General features: G+C 42.2%; 1 protein-coding gene across 1 annotated transcript in view; it reads right to left on the reverse strand.

The window, feature by feature from the left end:
* The window catches only part of LOC119180239 (eukaryotic elongation factor 2 kinase), a 39,333-nt gene extending 16,460 nt beyond the window's left edge, over positions 1–22,873 (reverse strand). The window contains exons 1-6 of the mRNA XM_037431381.2: positions 22,490–22,873; positions 22,339–22,411; positions 6,090–6,468; positions 2,104–2,303; positions 1,437–1,474; positions 644–815 (exon numbers count right to left, since the gene is read on the reverse strand). Coding sequence (XP_037287278.2) covers positions 644–815; positions 1,437–1,474; positions 2,104–2,303; positions 6,090–6,309 — 630 coding nt within the window. The 5' untranslated portion in view covers positions 6,310–6,468; positions 22,339–22,411; positions 22,490–22,873. The remainder of the gene's footprint in view (positions 1–643; positions 816–1,436; positions 1,475–2,103; positions 2,304–6,089; positions 6,469–22,338; positions 22,412–22,489) is intronic.

Raw genomic sequence — 22,873 nt, forward strand, 5'->3', positions numbered from 1 at the left:
ATGCGTCATATTCGCTTTTCGATCAACAATGTTCACAAGTATGAACGCAGCCAACGAATAAAGATGGCTCGCTATTCAGGGAAGGCTCAAACTTTGGCCAGGTGGCTTAATCGTGTGACAGAATGACAAACAGATAGAAGAGTAAAATTTGTGCAATTAGGTATCCTAATGGACGTCCTTAAACATTGATGTTTATTACCAGACCTGGCAAGACATGTGCAGCAAGGCAATCTATCACGCTGCATTCCACTAAATGGATTTCTCGTGCTCCAGCTACTAAATAAATCTTATTTGCTTTCGTTTAGAGAGTGATTATGTGACTATTTACACTACTATAGATGCATACGTTTTTAATAAACTCTGTTAATAATTTGCGTTGTGTTTGTGTGGATGTTTCTTGTCCCCGTGTTTCACATTAAAGTCTACTACGATGCTGAACCAACTTGCCCGACAAGCCATCATTCTGTAGATATATTAGTGTAATAAGTCTGTTAGCATGCATCATAGTGTAAAAACAAATGTTGAATTTGCAGCACGGATCTTCACACTTAATACTCATGCTTGTGAAATTCACATATTTGACTGCTACAGCAAAGAAACTGAAAAAGCTAGGTCCGAGAAAGCAGTGCTGGCTACGGCTCACCTTCTTTGGTGGATTATGTCGGTTGAACTCCTCGGCCCAGAGCTTGGCATCCATCTGCAGCCGGACATCGTCAAAGTAGGTGCTGCGATTCACGGGTTCCAAATACCGCTTGGCCACGTAGTTGGATGCATGCGCCCAGTTCTGGGCTGGCGCAAAGCTGGACAACTTCTTCCTGAAGGCGTAACCATTGCAGGTGTTTGAGTAATGAGCTCATCGGTCGGAACGGCCACTCATAAACGGGAAGCAAGCAAGCGAGCACTATTCTCGTGAACAAAAACGAGAGATCAGATATGTTAAAACCACAATAACCCGAGAGTGTGAATGGCCTATGTCTGATATCACACCGATGTGCTAAAGGTGGTCAGAACGCTGGCCTAAGCGTAAGAGCCTGAACTACACTTGTGCAACACAAACTGGTATGTATGCAAATCAATTAGGCCTCATTTGCACATGTATCATTCCACAGGCATAGCACAGTAGAATACGCTACACTTATAGAAAACTAAAGTTACTGTTCTGCCGTTTACCATTGCTAACATACATCGTAAAGGCCCGGAGACAAATTGCTTCATGTATTCTTCAACATCCAAATGTTTGTGTATATCAGACACTTATCGATTAAAAGTGAGAAAAGAAATGCTACAGTTATATATGTCGATCTCATCAGTGGTTACGTGTTCCCTGTAACCGTGTGTCACACTGCAGTGCTAAGGGCTATTAGTGAATGGTTTATAGATGTGACACCACTCTCCACGTGCAGTTACACAAGCACCACAAAACCAACCGTACTTACATTCGAAAGCACTCTCGCATGGCTCCTCTTCCAAAGGGCTGAAAGTGTACGTCAAACGCCAAACACCAACAGTTAGCAGCATGCCTCCTTATATCATTCAGTTAGCCGTGTTCACAGCAACGCGTTTGTCCAGCCCCAAAGAATTAATGAAGAAGAGCGAGTGAGAACATGATGAATAAAGAGGGGGTTTATGACTTCACAAACTGGGACCAATTGCTTCGTTTGGTCTGCCGTGGCTTGGAGCCAATTTGTCACGAAACAACAATCTACAAATGTTCAGCAGTTGAGCTTCACTACCTTGACTTTTTATTTTTAGGCTCACCAACTCAAATTTGGTCACGAAGTTCAAAACGCTTCGTTCTTTTATTCAAAACAAAACTGAAACACTGCAGTAAACAAAGCCCCAAGTACATTTGAAGCTCGCAAGCACGAAGACTAGGCAAATCCATGTACTACCCATCATTCCCATGGTCGCTGAAGGACCACAGCGCCAGAGTTGCCGTCTATTTTAGAAAACTCTATGCTATCTACTACATACAATGCTGGCCTAGACACTTCATCATGACGCGTACAATGCCATTTTCAATCACCTATCCATGAACACTTGTACTATCACACTGTGTTCATGTTAACATTTTCTTGAACTCTTTAACCCAAGTTCGCTCACATCGGGGGCCATCTTGACCAGGGCTTCATCCTCGAGCCAGGCCTTGTTGAGGGCATTGTAGCGGTAGCGGCGCACGCGCTCCGCCTTGAACCGCTCCAGGTGAAACATGGCCCAGGGGTCTTCCATGTGCAGCGCTTGCCGGGCCGCACGCTTCCACTTCAGGACGGCCAGCTGAGACGGACTCAGGGGTCGCGGAACCTCTGCGCAATCGAGCATAACACATCTCCCAATGATTATGTCACACACCAAGATGTAAACAAATGAATCCAAGAATCAGGCCAATGAGAGAATTCGGGGCATTATAATTCTTGCCTCTAAGTGAGCGTAGTATTTATGACTACAATTGAAAGCAGATGAAACAAAATCACTCTGTCTGTCGGCGGGACCAAAACCACAACCTTCGAATTAACGAATCTGGCGGTGTACCTATGAATCCACAATGGAGTGAGCTTCCCTGTCCACATTGTTGTGCATTTCAGTGCATGTGACCCCCGAGAGTATCCCACACAAGCCGCCTATGTTATCAGTAATGCTTGCTAACACTCCCAGTGATTGCAAATACAGAAAGACTTTGCAAAGTAGACAAGCAAGAGCCCTCTGTCATAGCTGAATTGATAGAGCATTGGACATGCAATTCGAAGGCTGTGGGTCTGGATCCCATCGAAATAAAGTGCGATTTTTTTACTACTTGATTTTGTTTCAATTTACGTCATAATACGCAATGGTTCAAACTGCAATTAATGACACCTAGGCTTTCGTTTGCCTATTTGTCTGTTGGATCTATTTTGTTGTGTCTAACAAAGAAACGAGCCCCTTGAGAAAAAAAAAATGCCGTTCTACCATTCACAAAGACGTAAGAGCCCACTGTTGTGATCATTAGTGATAGCACAACTTGGCATACAAATAAATCAAAGATGCGATGGTAGCGCAGCGAATGTCCAAGAGGTGAGTGTCAGGAATAACGCATATGCGAATGAGAGAGAAGAGAAAGGTTGAATCGGGGAGGGATTGCTCGAAACATTTCTTCCTTCTTGACTCATTCCTCTGTGAAATGCAGTACTTTGTGGTAGCACCATAAAGCCGTGAAATTCTAATGAACTTCACAAATCTCACAGGGATTTCACAAAAAAAAAGGAAACAGAGGCGTGGCAAGGAACGACACTGTAAACGAAGGACAGATAATAGTTTCTCTCACGATCCACCTTGCAGTCTTTTTTCGGAGAAAATAAAAGAAAGTGATTGATTGATTGATCGATTGATTTAATGATGACTGAACGATAAATGAAGGCCATAATAAGAACAAGATTTCGACTCCCAAACATTACAAGTTCGCAAATATATATAGCAAGTATTATACCAAGAAAATGAAAACATTAAAATACTTTTAAATCACGAAGCAAGAATTTTTGAGAAGGCGAAACTGCACTCACTCGGGTCTCCTGAAAAAAAGTTCACGAAATCGGGCACAGCACTGATGCGCCCTGTGTCGTGATACGCCCCCAGCAGAGAAGGAAAACCATGCGCGCTGCCCTCACCGCGCTCTCATTCAAAGCCACATCTCACCGAATCTTCGTTAGTGCCGAAGTGGATGTGCTCCGGTGCGTACTTTCGGGCTCCAAATTTTAAAGAGACGGCGTTTATGAGCTCGTTTTGCAGAAATGCCAGTGTCGGCACCGCCTATTGTGAGTGAAACATTGACGCTGTTCGTGACCGCGAAATCAAGATGCAAATAAAATGAGCAGGCGTGTTTTCTTTGAGCCATCGAAGTACATGTCCTTGCGTGCTTTCCGCACGTTGCATCAAGTTTAGTTCATTTTCCTTTTTGGTTATGTGTGTGCATGTGTATGTGTGCATGTGTTCGTGTGAATGTGAGTGTATGAAGAGCTGACAAGTATTGAGAAAGCGCGGAAAGATTGAAGGCATGAAGTCAGGTAAGAACACTGGCCATTTCGCTTTGTCCAGGAGGACTTTGCCGCCACCAAGCTCACCCCAATAGCAACGCCTGTTTATGTCCCTGTCCGCTCTTGGTCTTTCCTTGCTACGGTGCAAGCCAACGCCTCCAATCTCACTGAACCACTGGAAACCTTGAGGGCAATTACCTTGTTCTTACAGGGTGCCTACCCGCTGTTGCAGTTCGGCATAGCACACTTCCGCCGCATCGAGCAGAAAACCACTGGTCCAAATGTTGAAAGCACTCCTTTGTCACGACGAGAAAAGCATGCGCAGACGTCGAAAAATCGCCCAAGTCAACGCCGCCGGTGAAAGATAGCGAACGGAATCGCGCCCGCTTGTTGGGAACTTTCCCTCTCAAGGCCATCTACGCATGCTCGCACACAACGTGCGAGCGAGGGGCGCTTGCATGAGCAGGCGCCAAATGTCGTCTGCTTACGGACAATTTAGCAGCTTGTTTCCCGCACTGCACGGCCTCCAATTTTGGCAGTCTCAATTAGTCACCGCAACCAAAATATCTGTCACGTCTACCAATTGATGTTACAGACATAAATGTGAAAAATTTTCACAATGTATGAGAAGCAATCACAATTTTTATGCGTCACCTTCATAGAAGCACACGTAGAGATGACATCATGCCGAAACTGTCATCTGGCGAGCTTCACCATAAGCCGCGTTCCTCCGTGACACTATCGCGTTGCCCTTGCCCTCTGCCACAGCCTGGAAGTTTCTCCTCCTCAAATATTCTTGCTCCGCGCTTTTAAACATTAACAGGCAAATTTAAGGCTCAGAGTAATTGTCACATAAAATTGGACAAAGCAAGAAATATCAGTTTACAAAGTCCCACGGGAGCAGCCACAGATGAAACAATTGAAGCAGCTACTTTACTGCTGACAACAAGGACAGAAATAAATGTGAATACGTTTAAGATTCACGCATTCAGCACTGAATTGATTGGAATGCACAAAGGCCACAAAAGGCCATGCAGCCATAACATGCAAATGACCGCACGTAAATAAAACTGACAGTTAATTGAAAGCCACACTGCATTCAAAAACTGACTAACGAATGCATTCACTATACACATTCATGAAACAACTAGCTGAAGAGCCAGAAATAAATGTAACACTCAAAATTGCACTGTGGCTTGTTTTATGTCATTTTTTTTTTCCTCGATTGTTACTTGTGTTGCTCCCCTTTTCTTCTTCTCCTATATAACACTATTTAAACATGTTATTTTGTTGATCAGAAATAATGTATCCGGCAACTCCCGAAAAATACCTTGCAATGCAAGATAGCAATATACATATATAAACAAAGAATAATTAATTAAACACTATTTTACCACATTATTTTGTTGATCAGAAATAATGTATTTGGAAACTCCTGAAAGATACGTTGCAATGCAAGATAGCAGTATACATATATAAACAAAAAATGAGTAATAAAAAAAATACGTGGAGTTCTACGTGCCAAACCCATGACATGATTATGGGTCAAGATGGAGCAATGGGGACTTTAAATTCATTCTGACTGCCTTCATGTGCGTCTACATTGAAGTACTATCGGCACCAAATTAAACACGAACAATAGCACGCATCAGCAAATGCATAGTGCAGAGTCAAGACGTAATGCAAACATGCGCAGTTCTAGCAAACTGAAGTGCTGTGCGCCAGCGGTGATGGCTGGATGATGTGCACTATATTCTTCTGAACGCTTGCGCTATTTGCATTCCATTCGACACCAACAATGCATGGCTGTTGTTGCATGATGCCCCCTGTCAAAAAGCAGCTCTTGCCGAGGCCGGGAATCGAGACCGCATCCTCAAGTTGAGCAAAATAATTGAAAATAAGCGGCAGATGCAAAAGCAACACAAAACTACAGTCAATAGATGTACAGTACAAACAGATTAAAATGCAAAAATTTAGTGCCAATTAAAGCACATACTTTGACACAAATTTTGATGCTGCATTACTATTTGTGAGCGATTTCCAACAGACTAAACAGCTGAGAAAGAGGTAATTTCACTGACTTACCTTCAAGCTTCTTGCGAGGGCTTCGGACAGGGTCGCTGACCACCTTCTTGCGCTTGAGACCCATGGCCACCGAGAAGATAGCCGAAGGCGCGCCCGGTCCATTGGCCTCACCATGCCCGTTGTCATCACAGTCGCGCGGAGCGTTGGGGTTGCTCCGGATGTCATCGATGCCCAGCGGGTGCAGTTCCAGATCCGCGTGCTCTTCCGCTGTCGCCATCATCTCTGCTTCCGCTCCTCCCGAGCTCGCTAGTAGTGTCGGCACTTCGCTCCTCCGGCACGACGCCTGCTCAGATCTCAACTACGACAGTGGCGCTGCAGCGGACATGTGAAGCCTTGTCTGCCGCGCTAGACCAGAGGAGGGGCGGGCACACCAATGGTTCTGCGAGAGCAAATCGAAAGGCTTCGTTTGCTCATCAAATCGGTTCTGATCCTACCGACAAATGTAAATATCGTGATAATAAGCATGAACATCACGATACAGACATCGCTTCAGTGTGATTTCCTGCAAAGCTAGAAAGGTACGTTGCCACTTAAAAAAAAAAAACTGTTTTGGCCCAGAATTGATTGTTTTTGTGTGCCTTCGGAAGAAGAGCTCAAAAGATGTCTCTAGGTATGGTGGACATGTCTGCGCACATAGAAAGTGGCTCAAGTCCATCCTGTAAATACAAAATTTATGCTAGTTCGAATAAAGCTCTAGTGCCCAGTGGTGCATCATTACCGGACTAGGACTGGGAAACGTATGTTGTTGTGGCTAATAGCGTAAAACAACAGGCAAAATTCAAGCCTACGTCTCACTTATGTTCGTGATTTCGTGCAATTAGCCCCAATGAACCTCCCCCAACTCACCCAGTTTTCCATCTTACTCAGGTAACATAAGAGTTTGAAGTAGGTGCCATGCCACCAATTGTGTTTTCTTCAACGACTAGTGTGCTCAAGCATAAATTTTCCTGCTTGGTGCTGCACGATTTCTTTCCAACATCATGAATTCTGCACGGTTTCTCTCTAACTGGCAGAAAAACTTTTTTATGCACTGCATTACTAGATGTCAACACATTTGGGAAATTTCAGAGATGAAGATTATTTCAAATGAAAAGCCATTTGAAATGGTAGCAACATACCTTAAGATGGCGACTGTTATAAAATGTTTATGCGTATGGCCTTTCTATTTTTAATATGCATTTTATGTAACTCTCAATTATGTCCCAGTTGGTGGAGATGAGAGGTGTGGATTGTAGTACCGTTTGCAGAATAACGATTCGCCACAACAACCTCACATAAAATCTTACAGTGGCTTATCACAAGGCATGACTTGGAATAAGTAAAGGACATAAGCCACGAGATAGCCATCGATTCAGTTGGCCTAAAACACACTGCAGTCATTATCCATCAAAAGTGTAATTTTTGCAGTTACAGCACTCCTGAATTCAACCAGAGCTGCACTAGGTTTACAGGCACGCATTAGGCGTTTTGCCAAAACAAACCGACACATTTTAAACATTGCAATTGTTAACAGTGCCTTACCTTTCAATATATCATAATGTTATGTCAAAATCAAACAACGATAAAGCAACAGTAAGAAGCACTACAATCAAATCCATCATAAAAAAGTTGCACCTCAAACGAAAATAAGTTCGTTATATCAAAAAATTCGGTATAAATGTATATTCCTCACACAGTATTTATGGCAAGTGTGTTTTTCATTTATTTCATTATAACCAGTATTTCGTTATATCCGGGTTCATTATATTGAGGTTTGAGTGCATATTCTGCGTAGAAACCTACTGCTTCCAAGTAATGTGCAAGGTGTTTGGTGTTGACAGGCACACACCCACACCACTTGCTCATGAAACTAGAAAAAATTGACACAGTGGGGCTCTAATTATAAGCAGGAACAATGACATGACACGAACTGACAGCTAGTGGAAACTCATTCCATGTAAGCCTTATCTGGCTGCTACACTCGCACAATTCTAGCTTTTGAAGTTGAATGGCGCTTGGCAAGAGCATGAACGCTTTTGATGAGAATTGTTCAATTTCAGGGAGAAGAACAAGTCTGAGAGATTAAATTTGGCTGTGCTGAAATCAGTCATATATTAAAAAAAAGGAGGAGGGGACGCTACATACGCCTGCTACATGAACTGTGCCGCTTCAACATACCAGCCAAGCGCTTAAATAAAAAAAGGTATATTAAAAGATGTTTTGTTTGCTAATGTATTGTCAAATTTACAAACAAACATTGACTTACAGGACATGACACCACTCTCCAACCTATCCAATTCCTTCTCTGGCTTAGCAGGCTACATGCATCTTGTGTACTTTTGCATTGATCTACAGCACAATCTCATAGTTAAGTTTCACAGAATCTTGTCTATACCTGCAACATTGAACAGCTGTAACGTCGTAGCCTGGCACTTTACAGACATAGATTTTACATATCCCCACTGCAAAGTTTGTATGAGTATCCAAGTCTTTCTTTTTTTAAACTTTGAGCAATTAATGCAACCGCTTAGCACGTTTTCTTGTTCTATCCAAGCCTTCACAGAATGCTTAATGTCAGTGGCATAAATCCATAAAGATCAGAAGGAGGGACACACATCTTTGTAATGGTGATGATGTTCTAACACATGCTTTATTTTTAATCATATAAAAATCAATTTATACATTCACGTATAATAATAATAATAATAATAATAATAATAATAATAATAATAATAATAATAATAATAATAATAATAATAATAATAAGCTTGAGTATCATCATCTGGTCAGAAGAAATAGCACTGAGTATCTAACAGTATATAAGCATCACAAAGTGAAGTCAGTTTCTAATAGCAACTCGTACGCAGGCGCTAGCACTTTTGCACCGGCATCATACGGGTCAAGGTGTGCAATAAAAATGGTAGCACTTTTTGCGCTGACGTGTGAAGATGGTACATGTACCGGCTAGAGGTACTTATTTTCTGTTCAATTAAAGTGCTTCAGGCTTCACAGTTGGTTTCACGAAAAGTGCACTCTCCTTGACTGTAAAGAAATTCAAATGGGACATTGGGAAGATAAATTTTGAGGGAGGGACACTAGCATGGGGTCCCATACTGAACACAGGGATGGTGGTCCTGAACTCACTGCCCCCCCCCCCCCCCCTTGATTTATGCCACTGCCTAAAGTAAGAAGCAAGAAACTTTGCTTCACGAATCGAAAATTATAAATACAGCAAATTTAATTTAATGCAAAATAACAAAAACAAAAACGCCGACCAAGGTGAAATACACAAAACTTAAAAAGACGTTTCGGCTCCGCACACGGGAGCCTTGTTCACAGTGACCGCAAATGGCGTAGTGCGCTCTTTTTATGCATGTTTAATCACGTGTTGCAGACATCGTACACAGGGGGGAGTGTCCCAATACTTCTGTTCAACGTATGCGCAGTAGTTTGAAGAGATTCCATGTGCAATCGTGGTAACAACTTTCTTTCCGTGGCAATGATGCAGGCTTTATCCCAGTCGATAGCGTGCCCAGTAGACGCAACATGTTCTGCGAGGGCATTAGAAGCTACTTTCTTGTTCTTGATGTCATTAAAATGTTCCCGGAGCCTTCTTTTGTAATTGCCCGTTTCGCCAATGTATCCATATTCACAGTCTTTGCAAGGAATTTTATACACCACGCCGGGAAAATCATGTCTGTCCAACTTATCTTTGACATTTGTAAGACGGCCTCGGAGCTTTCGTGTCGGAACGTGAGCCACTTGGACGTCGTAGCCCCGCAATACCCGAGCGAGGGTCTCGCTGTAGCCTAGGACGTAAGGCACCGATGCGCGTTTTCTTGTAGCAATGGTGTGTGACTGAGCCGGACGCTGCAGTTGTCGCTGCACTGAGTTCATGAAGGAAAGCGGGTATCCGCAAGTAGCCAGCTCCCGTCGAACGGACTCAACATCTTCTACTGCGTCTTATTCCTTAGAACAAATCCTCCAAGCGCGCTTTACGAGTGTAGACACAACAGGCCGTTTATGGCAGGATGGGTGCACAGAATTGAAGCTTAAAAAACGACCGGTGTGTGTTTCTTTTCTGTTTCGGCTCCCGTGTGCGGAGCCGAAATGTCTTTTTAAGTTTTGTGTATTTCACCTTGGTCGGCGTTTTTGTTTTTGTTATTTCGCACTATGTTTGTCCCCGACCAGATGGGATTCCGTCGGACTCTTGACTATATAAATTTAATATAAATTTTTATAACAGCCAAATGAAATACGTCTTCACGAAGTATTGCCTTCATTTCGTTTTGTGAGGTACAACAGCGGACTGATTGGTACTGAACTTTCTAGTGTGACAGATAAGGACGAAAAACAGCATTGTCTTTGTTACTAAAACTATGCGCTCATTAACGACTCTCACACATCTCACTTCATTAGTATATTGCCAAAGTGTTATTTTCATGAGCTCGGCTTAAAAGCACAAAGACTGTTAGCAACACTCGGTTCAGATCGCGGTTCAGTAGATCATTTTGTTAAGATTGCGCACCACAAGATGCAAACACTCAAGATTATTCCAGAGCGTCCACAATTCCCAATGATGGACCTGGAAAGTTCGATGCGTGATGATGTACAAAAGACGGTGGGGCCCTACTATGATCAGTTGATCGATGGCCAACGCTCCGTTCGGCACTATAAGTGCCAGTGTGTATCGCTGCAATCTGACTTTCCGTTTACCAGCCACAAGCTCAACCAAATTAACTGTTTCATTTCGGATATACAGTCTACTCCCTTCACCCACGTGACAATACGAAATAGCTGGCATAAAAAAATTATAGCATTTACGTCCTTTTTATCAACATCTAAGCCCCTATTGCTTCAATTAGGTGTACTTCTTGTTGCCTGTATTCATAAAGTTGTAGGGACGGTCCTGCTGTACAAAGCCATCAAGTTTCCAACGACAATTTTTCAAATACATCAATTCAATAAGGCTAGCTCAGTAAAAGATCTTTTTGCATAACTTCCTTTTACAATCTTAAAATGCCGCCACTGAACAGTTCCAGATTGTATTTTTAAAGCTCATTGTCTCTTGTTACGTTAACCAGCAGTTTTCCAGTTCTGTGAGTGTTGGCGTTCTCTTTGTGTTCTTTTTAATTGCGCATACCATTCTGGACTGCCAATTAAATTCCCGTGATAACCAAGTTTGCTCGATCTGATTTTGAGAGGAGGCCCCTACACCACTTCCTACCTTTAGGCCTCCCGCTGAAAACGTATCACCTCTTTACGTGTATTGAACTGCGTTTATGTTAATAAACCCAATCCCAAAGAATAATCTGAGATCTCCACTTCCCTTCCCTTGAAAACGTTTTTTTGTTGTTGTTGTTGTTCTCGGCATGTGCGTGGGTGCATACGAAGGAAGGGCACGCAACGTATCCCGAGTGAAATGACAGCGCGAGGCGAAAGCGCAGAAACAAGTGGCGTACAAGAAACGCGGCCCCCGCAGGCCTCAATGGAGCAGCAGCTAAAGAAAACTCCTCGCATCGGCCGAAGGGCTATTCCAGACGACCCTGTGTCGTGCGACGACCTCAAGCTTGAGACGGCAGAAACGCCGAAAGAAAGCAAAGTGAGTGTACCGTGCAGAGTATACGTCGCTGATAAGGGATCTCCCCTTATCGGCCGGCCGCCATCAATAAAAACAACGCTCGTGGCCGCCAAAGAGGCCGAGCCAAGTAGCAATGTCCCCACCTCGAAAGTAGGCCAGACAGGGCGTTTGCGACACCCTCGCCCCCCGAGAATTGGATTAACTTCCTGCTTGGACGAGTTCGGAAAAGGAGAGGCCCTGCTTCCGACCACCTGACGACAGTTTTCACGTTTCGCGGTGCAAAAATGACTCCGGATTAACGAGAGATTGCTACAGGCGCCAATAAATCAGATAAAAAGTTTGAACGGCGTTGTCTCTTCTTTCTTATAATGGTGTACACTGTTGCACTTGCAACTTATTCAGACAGATTACAAGCTAGTTTAAACTGTTATGCTGATCAGCGAAGCGATAAAACCGAGTTAAATTTGCCGTGGCTCTAAAGAGCCTCCACTGCTTATCTGTTTTTCTTTTATAGCGTGCATACGATTTGTGCTTGTGACATATGAATAATTTATGTTCAGACTCATCTGGCCATGCAGGAATTGCATCACACAGTGATATGCAAATCTTTGGCCCTGACTACACACTGAGTTGTGAGACTCCAATAGATCAGTAGAACAATAGAAGCTATTATTACATAGCTTGTACTATACTTTTTAATGTCATTATTGTCTTGGTAGTGTCATCAATTTTCATAAAAGCTACTCACTCTGTCACCATGTGACCCCGTCAGCTACTCACTCTGTTCACCATGTGACCCTGTTTTTGTATTCTGAGTGCATTGCGTAACGGTGATTTATATTCCCCTTGTCTTTTATTTTAAAATGTATCCCTCTGTCGCCATGTTCATATCAACAAGTGCTGTATTCCTCAAATTTACCTCGCCTTGTATAGCCTAAAATGTGATCTCATTTATATATATATATATATATATATATATATATATATATATATATATATATATATATATATATATATATATATATATATATATATATATATATACTTTTTCGTTGTTTTTGCACTGATCCTGCCTGTAAACTGTTCATTCCGATTCCTCCCCCCCTTACCCAATGCCCTGTTCTGGGGCCTGTAAGGTTTTTTTTGAATAAAGAATAAAGAAAAGGCACTATCATTTTTTAAAGAACAATATATTAGCATAAATAATTTTGTACACCTTACACACCAGAGTACATTTATTTAAAGATTACTTACTAGCCTATGCCAATACGCTGTTAAGCAATGTGCTAAATTTAATTCTGCGTGCAGCTGTTATTAATTTTACAAGGCTAAGCTGTGGCTTTTTGTTGTTTTTTTTCCTCTTCTACTCTTGTTTTTAAGCACATATGACATGTACAGTTTATGCCCAGAATTATCAAACAATGCAGTTGATATAACTACAGTTTCAACTTCTCAAATGACCTGCTGTTGTTAGAAAAAAAGTGACCTCGTGAAAAATACTCCATATAATCTCATAAGCTTCCGTTCCCCTATGTACATTTGATTTCAAATACATGACTTCAGACATTTTTAAACATAAGCTTGCTAAGGATGAATGTTTACTGGATGTACTGAGTATGGGACCTCGAAATGTGGGTTTGAATGTAATAAGAAAAACAGTTTACTGCACACACTTCAAATACACAATGCACACTTGATTTTAATCAACATCAACACTGAATAAAGAGTTTATTATTATATTAACCCGATGCACCCAACTTTTAACTGATACAATGAATATTATACCTCAAAATGCAGACTTCAAGCCTGAAAACTAAAGTAGATCATAGCAAATTTTCTGATTTGCTATAGCAAAGGTTCAGTGGTATGCTGCTTAGGCAATAAAAGTAATGATTACTGATTCACTATAAATGTTTTTATTTTTTTATCCAAATATTATTTCCACATTCTTTTGGTAAAGATGCACCACTCACGGTCATAAATAACGGCAACAAGGCAGTTTTAATTTTTCCTTCCCGCAAAAATATTGCACGCATTGCCTTTGTCATGTTAAAACAAATCAATGCCACATGAATTGTGTCAATCACTAGGTGGATAGAGATGATTCCAGTATTGTAATTTACATACAGACGAATGGCTACCTGAACTATTTGTTATGCTCACATAAGCGCCCGACTAAGGCCACATACAGCTAACTAAAATAATTTCTTGGACACATATTCAGTGACATATCTTAAATTTTGTGAATTCGTTGTGTACAGAAAAAAACACACGATCTCCATATAGTAGACAGCATGAATGTCCAGAGAACACAAAAGTATCTTATCAGTGTGTGAAGGTGTGCAAGAATTTCTTGATATGTTATCCTGTAATCTTGTTGATTCTTTTTTTCTAATTAGAGCGATTCAGGGAGTTTGTAAATGGCGCCGCAAGGAAGGACAATTTACCATGACCAGTCTCGATTAAACTGAGCTTTCGCAAAACCTTGACCTTCCCCCCAACACTGTCAATAAACTCGCGTGCCGTGTTATAAGCATGCCAAGCTTGAGCAAGCAATTACAACGGCAAAACAGCATGACATCACGCGTGAATGCCCGGGCAAAGTGAGCACAATCGAAGTGCCGAATAAACAGATGCACACACTCGGTCGTGTGGAAGTGGAGTAAAACGAGAACTAGCGGAAGAAAGAAAGAAAGCAATGCGGTACACTAAACATTTGAAACATTCTAATAAGAAATAGAATACTGCCCTTGTCGAGGGAAGTGTTCTGGTTGAGCCAAGCCTTTGACCAACAGAGCCCGAAGTTTCGAAAGATTCAAACGCACTGGCAACGCTATATCAATGATGATGATGACCACTGGCTGGGGTATCACCCCGCTGGGGGTATATGGACCAAGTAAAAAATAAATTTCTATCAAAAATGGATACATGTGACAATAATAGATATGAAAAAAATGACGGTACTCTACGAATTTTGGGCTAAAGCTACCCCGTTTAGTAATTTACAAATTTCGAGCCAAAACTGCCGCGATTCACTTAGATATTTTTTTCAACAGCATACTGTACGCATCTCTGGCCTAATGAAAAGGCACCCAAGAAGAGAAAGTTGGAGTAGCGAAACTCAATCCAATTTAATTTCAGAGTATTTGTGCACCAAAATGAAGGAACACCATGATTCAAAATAGTGAACAATTGATTTGTCTTCATTAACAGATAGACAGAAACAGAAAGGAGCCAGACCAGTTTTAATTAAGGGGAGGGTGAGAGTAATTTTTTGAGTAACTTCCTATTTCCATGTATAGCAGAAATTTTTATGCAAAGGAACAAGAAATGTCAGTACTGATGCCAGAGTCTTCAAATATTGAAGGCTGTTTATTTCAGTTCTCTTCAAATAATGGCAAACACCAACTTTGTGGCATTAGCCAAGAATTGGGCAAATTAAAGAATAGCGATCACGTCACAACTGCATCACTAGCGGTAAAATTCAGAATGATCAAAGTGAATTTCTCACAAAAATTTATGTATTTGGTAATGAGGTCTTCCTGATTCAGCTACGATTTTCCAACAGCTGCACACATGTCCCCTTGAGAGTGTCCTAGAAAAGAGGCTCCCACATGGAGAATACTTGAAGTAGGTCAAATTCAGATCAATTAAATTCAACTAGCATTATTTTTTTATTTGAAGTCATTTGTGTAGTGTTTCTTCTCCCAGTAAACCCAGTACAGATTGATTGAATTGAACGGTCACTAGTCATAATATTGTCACGTGGTTGTTGACGTTGAAATCTGCAATCGCAGCCATTGGACACGAAACCCTTTATTAAGCCGATTTGAGCCCACAAAAGGAATGGCACTCAAAGTGGAATGACATCGGCGTACACACAGAGGTCAGTCATCGAATAATCGGCTCGTCCATGAAATGCCTTGGCTCTCATACACGTCTAATCGAGCCTTCCAGTGTTTTTGCTGGAGATTGTGCTAGTCTTGACAGAACAGCCTGAAAGAATTACAATGTTTTTAAATAAAGTTTCTGGCCTGTGATGAGTAGCGAGAACAGTTAATCCAAAATAAATGAATGAGCGTGCGTGACGATATCTGTCTAATATGTTTCATCATGCACAACACAAGGTCATGCAAAAAATTGAAGCAAATGAACACTCTCAGTCTTGGAAGCAGCAAGGAGATATTAAAGAAGAGAGGTTGCATTGTGGATAACGTTGCGTAGTTTTTTTAATGCTGCTCAGAGAGCCGGACATTTTCAGGCTGAACATCCATCATGCACAGTAAACAAGCTTTGAGAACATAAACAACGAATATATATAATGCTCCATTTAGGCTGGTGATAAGCGATACTGGAATGGAGAAAACGGGCGCTCGTAACTGAAAACCCATTTCATCTGCTGCTGGCCATAAATTCATTTTCAAGTTAGTCCAAGAAGTTACTATTTGTACGCCCCTATTTTGCACGATAAGAGTATATAGTAACTAATACCTCAAGCTCCGCGATACCTACTGGGTGTGTGCTTTGTGCGAGAACGCAGATGGTGGTTTAAGTGACGAAATGCTATAACTTTTGCAATCTGCATAAGAAAGTACAACGCAGCATCATCACGGAAACATGGAGTGAAATATACAAGAAAGATGAGGGACCCATCTGATGTGAGTACCCATGGGTTCACCACAGAGCACAAGGTCGGGGCACCCCTCTACGCAACAGAAAAGCAGTTTCCTGCTGGCGGCACCGGGAATTGAACACAGCATTTCCCTCAATGTGCTCTCCTCAATCAACTATTTGGATAAACGATCCGTGTTTCAATCGTGCGCTCTGTCTGCAAAACGTTCCCCTTGTCTATCGCAAGACCTTTGTTGAAAAGCAAGTAGAGCAATGAGCACAACAAAAAGCTGAGGTTGACATTGATAACTAAAAGCATTGGCATAACTTTAAACAGGGAGAATGAGAACTGCAACAAATAGTAGATTTACAAGGACAAGATACAAGAATTTCGTCGAAGCACGTTTCAAACACGTGTGCTGGACTTGGATGACACTTTTCTAATCCCTGAAAAGAATAAACCTGGAGGCTTTTCACAAGGCCCTAAACTGTATTCACCTCGCCGTTCAGTTCACGTGTGAAACTGAGAAACAATGCCTCGCCTTTTGTAGGCGCGCTGGTACGGAGAACTGAAAGTGGCACGGTGGAAACGGCGTTGTGCCGGAAGCAATGCAACACCCAGACTTTTTCGTCCTTCGATTCTAATCAGCCTATTGAACACAAATCGTCTGTCGTGGCGACTTTCTTGTTCTGCTGTGATGCGGTGTGCTCTAATCAGCAGTTGTGGCTATATGAAATGGAAAACGTGGTTGGTGAACTGGAATGATGACGTTATCCCAGGAAGTTAATTAATGATATCCAGAAGTGCATGCAAAAGAAGAAGAAGAAGGAATGAGGCACAAGAAAAGACAACATTCATTGTGTCTTATTCCTCATTTTCAAGTTATATCGGACTGTTCGGAAAGACTTGCGTACACTAAGCATTGAAGCCGCCTTTAGGCCTCATTACACCTTGGGACATGTGTTTGCTAAGCCCAAGGACTGCACACCTGTGAGCTATCAAAGGAGGGTTGTTTACAAAGTACAATGCGTGGACTGCGACGCTACTTGCGTCAGCGAAACACACAGAAAAAGATCAATGAGGCTCAAAGACAACAATGGGGGCATCGCTAAAGCCACAAATGCTACACTTTCCAAGACAGAGCTCCTTGAACACTGTTGAACAGGACATACCTTTGACTTCACAATGCAACGACACTGGCTTGGGAACAAAGATGATAGAAAAGCAAGTTCATTCGTCACGACAAATCGGCATGCAACAACAATTGTGGCCTTCTACTAAATACATTTACAGGGACATTTGTGACCATGCTTGCAGACGTTTCTTTCTAACGAGGGGGGGGGGAGCTACTCCACATGTACTCTTCCACATAGTAGTCCGGTTCGGCTCATGCTTCAAATGATGCTTCATGCTTCAAACTTCTTTTGGGCCTAGTTGGTTCATAATCATAGAGATAGCTTTACAGCGTGTTGTATCTTTCTTTGTGGTGTGTCTTTGTTTGCACTGTAAAAGTACATCTTTGAATAATAACACTGCATACAATTCACTACAACTACTTACACAGCCATATGAGAGTGAAATTCGTCACAAGTTTCTTCGTCAAGTTGTCGGAATAGCTGGATGGGGACAAGCGCACACCCAAAGACATTTGAAGACGCCATTTTGACCTTTGAGGTTTATGTAAATGGTGCGACGTTCTCACCCGTGCAAAAACGTGGAATGACACAGCATGAAGTAAATAAATTATGAATATTTCCTTGATGTGCTGTGTCTTCTTATAAACATCCATAGATAATGAAGTAATGTTGTTTTTTAAGATTTACACGTGAAATATATGAACGCAATTGTGAGACTATATTCTTCAGTGGTAGCAGATGTCCATTCTAGCTCCGCGGCCTTTCTTTCATTGCCAAGAGAAGTTGTCCGTGAGTAAAGCAATATACTAGGTGGCTTCCACTAACTTGATATCAGTGTATGCTGTGGATACACTGATATTTTCTTCAGTTTAGACGGCATAAATCTATCGCAATCACAAACTCGCCCGGCTTTCGGAACATTGCATTTATGTTGCTATGAAAGTTCCATGCTTAGTAAACCTTCAGGAGCTTGACTAATCCATATTAACAACAAAAACAGAAAGACATAATTACACATGTGGCAGCAGTACAATTTAAATTGGTTCAATGTCATGTATGTGTGCCAAACAGTCAAGTCAACTGACTGAATTGCTCTTCTTTAAGCCACGTGCCTTCGGAATGATCCCCTAAAACAGCACATTCTGGGAACGACTAACGAAATTTGTGGGACCTTCTTGCATGCTTATAAAGTACTACTATCACATAACCTGATGTAGTACACATTTCTATCTTCATTGCCTCATAAATTATATGTGAAACAATGTGTTAAATTAAATACTCTTTCATAATATCCAAGTGATATCCTGTTTGTTTTTTTCTTCTACAATGTATAATTCACAGTGATAACATTAAAGCTTATCCAGCTGTCTCGAGCTAAAACCATTTCCTTGTTACCTGTGTGGCTCATTTCTTGTGTATACTGTAATGCAACATCAACTTTTTGTTAGTGCATTTGTTACATTTACATTTTTCCCCTCAGCCTCACGTATTTACATACTTATACTCCTTTATTATATGTTTTCTAATTATTTTCTGTTATAATTTTCATTTAGATTTCTTCACTTTTTTGAATATATGGTACTTTCAAGGGGGTTGTATTTTTTAATGAATGAAAAAAAATATAAACAAAATGTAAGCACGGCTAAAATTTTGAGAAAAAAAAATACTCACACTGAAAAAAAAAACTCAATACTCACAGATGTCAAATATGCAATACATTATGTAATAGCAATCTAACACTGCAGTAAAGAACATAACCAGCTGTACAAAAGCAAAGACTTAATACAAAACCCCTCTATGACTTGGACAAGACAGCAATGCACCCGATTTACACATTCGAAGTTCTACTGGAGGTCATACAAATTCACATTTGTGATACGAAATGGTTGAAAGTAATGCCTTGCAGCAAGGAAAAAGGCCACAGTAACTCCGAGAGCCAAGGAGTATGGAGGTCATTAATTCAGTTCAGATAAACACTTGCGCCACAACTGCCTGGAGAAATAGATTAGCCTTCTTTGGAACTGAACTCTTGAGCAACTGTTGCAGGGTGTGTCAGTTGGGTATGTCAACGATCAGTGCTCCATTTATACAGTTTGCAAATGCACCAAATATTTACAGTTTTTGATCATGAGAAGTGGGTATTATCGTGTTTTTAGCACTTTCATGCAAGCACATGGAAAAGCATGAGCTGATGCTAAATGCAAAGTATTAGTACTTGGTACTCAAAAGTGTCAGATAGGTATGTCAATGATCAGTGCTCCATTTATGCTGTTTGCAAACACACCAGATATGTACAGTCTTTGATCATGAGAAGTTGGTACTATCGTATTTTTGAGCACTTTCATACAAGCACATGGAAAAGCATGAGCTGATACTAAATGCAAAATATTAGTACTTGGTACTCAAAAGATTTTTGGGAAGAGGTTTCGATGTGCTGTTGCATAGTCACTTGTTCTGTTTCTCACGGTTCCCGCTCGTTTACATTACAAAAACTCAAGGGTTTTCAAGGTCTTTCAAGGTTATGTGTGCAAGTTTTCAAGGACCACATTATCTGTTAGAAACCCAACTAACGCATGTTAAGAGAAGGATGGAGGCTTGAAATAACTAGAATTCACCGAAAAAAGGGTAACATCACCGGAGCAGACGTCAAGACCATGGCTCCAATGACATTTTCTTTCTAAACAACTTTCAATAATAGTTTCTTAAAGTTGCATACTTTCAGCCCGACACAAGTAGCTAACTTTTATTCCGAAAGGAAAAACTAAGGAACGATTATTACGCAATGACTTGTGGCTTGGTCTTGTTGCTCCAGTTGCTTGGTCTCGTCAGTCTTCCTAAGGCTGTTTCACATGATGATGCAAATAAGGTCGCGAATTGTCTCTGCCTTTTCGGCATATGGGCCTGCTGTAGCTGTTGATTCTTCAGCAGCTACAGCTTCTAGTTTCTTTTTTTTTATGTAAGCATTTCAACTTCCTCCTCAATGCTACATTTCTTTTTCTGTTTCTCATCCTTCTGATCCTACTTTTTCCGAGTTTCCGGGAATGCGCAATGTTGGTAACGTGCATAAGCTACTCATGTTCACAATTCTTTAGTGATGGGCACATTACATATGTTACGTGCTACATTTACAGCATCACAAATAATGCACTGTGAAATGTGCAACAATGTTTATTTAAAAAAAAAAAGGAAATGCAAGGATTTCCAAGGATTTGTGAAAGCTGCAGCACTTTCAAGGGTTTTCAGGGATTTTAAGGACTCACATGAACCTTGATATTTACACCATCAACATCATTTACAGAATCCTTAAAGGCATTACATAAGGTGGGGATGGAGCAAACAGATACCATAAAAAGATGTCATGATACAAATGAAGTGCTTAAAGCATAACAGGGAACCAAATATACATTGTCCAGCATTGGGCACAACTTATAATGACAATGACCTATGTGGAACATCTTCACCAATTCTCTCTTCCAGGCAAAGATTTAGTTCGTTTTAGCTAACACTGTACTTCACTAAGCTTCAATAATTAAGGAGAAATTTACAGGTAATGTTACCAGCGGTTGTTGTGCTTGCCTTAAACAACGAGCAATATTTAATCACAATGACTGCTCCTTTATTTTAGCCTTCTCTTTTGCCGTGCAAAAATTGAGCACGTCACAAGCCTACACAGATTTATCTGAAAAAAAAAAATGTAGTCATAATATCTCCTTTGCGCAATTTATGCATTGCATGTTCTACCGACAACGTAGGGCATCACCATCATCCCCAGGGCCCCCTGCTGAATAAAACAAGATAGGCAAATAAAAACACCTGAATGTATTAGGCTGCGGAACTGTATGTGCCGTCAAAAAGAAGGAAACACACGCACATTCACTCCACGAAACTCTTACCAGCCCACCACTCCTTTAAAAGGTCTTGACCCATCAAACTGCGGTAAACAAACAGCTCGCTTAGCACCACGGAAGCAGTGCGTGGAACTGAAAGTAAAAGATGCCGTTGCGAAGAACAAACAATGCAAGCGCGAGGATGTGGAAAGCTGTTGCTAATTATACTTTGGCACGTGTCATGTGAAGCTGGAAGCCCGCCAGCAGATCTCGAAACTGGCACCTCCTGATCTTGGATCAAATCCATAGCACCCGCGGGCTAATCGCGGTTGGTGGCACGTACCCACAACGAGGGCCATCCCGGAGTAATGCACCGTTGTTTACGTTTACCCATGCGACTCACGTCACCTCATCAACTAGCTCCTTTCGAGACGAGACGGCTGTTGCTCCAGTTCTGACTCAGAAACGACGACTGCAAACACCTGTGCCGGCGGCAAGGGTTGTCACGTGATCTCCTCTCGGACGTCTGAAGGCAATCGAAGCTCGCGCAATTTACGACCCTGCTGGGGAAAGGCGCACGAGGAAAGAAAATCTCGGGAATACGCGCCCGCGCGTTGTAATTATGGCACGCGCATATGCAGGCGTGGAATTGAGGAAAAAAAATAATCGAGCTCGGACAAAAAGCAAGAAGGTCGGCGTGCTGTCGATAGACAGAAACAACCTCTGGCGAGCCGGTTTCTCTTTTGCTTATAACCCGGCCGTTTTTAACCCGATAACGTCGGTGTTGCAGTGTCGGCCGGCCGACGACCGAGTGTTTATGCAAAGGCCGCGTCTCACCCGTGCAAAGCGGGTTGCGATAAGAGCGTCGTGACAACACTACCACGTCAACTGTGACGGCAAATCGCACGCTTGACAACGCGTCAACATGTGCCGAAAGTCGTGTGCCAAAACAACCCACCACGTGTTTAAATGGCGGCAGCGCCTTGGAGCTGCGAACAAATTAAAAAAAAAAAAAAACACACAACGGTACGCAACCGCAACGTTCCGCGTGCGTCGCAGAAACAACCATACGTGGCCATGCCGTGATAAAAAAAAAAATAGACAACTCGCTCACCTCGAAGAGGCTGCCAGGCGGTTTCGTCGAGCTTTAGCAGCAGTCTCCCGTCGAAGACATCGAGCGGCAACAGCTGCGGATGCGTCCATTTTTTAATATGAACAGCGCAAATATCGACTCGGCGCCGACGTGCGACGCACATCAAGCTTACCTTTCGGTGCAGCACGACGCGCTTTGCGAACCTGTCAGGCTGGCCTGTGGGCTGAGCACGACGCATCGACAGCAGTGCGGGATCGCGACAATGCATTCCCTGCGCTTGCCCCTCGAAAGCAAGAAGCTACTCGCCCGAGCCCGCCGCTGGCCTTGCCTTCCGAGCTCGAAGCGCTAGGAGCCAAGCCCTCTTAGCGCGAAAGCCTTGTTTCTCTTTTAACGGAGCTTCCTGCCGAAGGGACGTGTCAGTCGCCGGGTTGCGTTCCGGAACGAGGTGCGACAACGTCCGGCAAGAGCTAGAACATAGGGGAATCGAGCGATAGGGCACTGCAGCGATCGAACCAACAACACGGCCGCACAACCGCACCGCGCAGCGCGCTCTCCT

This window comes from Rhipicephalus microplus, chromosome 7 (genome assembly GCF_043290135.1).
Source record: "Rhipicephalus microplus isolate Deutch F79 chromosome 7, USDA_Rmic, whole genome shotgun sequence".
NCBI lineage: Eukaryota > Metazoa > Arthropoda > Arachnida > Ixodida > Ixodidae > Rhipicephalus > Rhipicephalus microplus.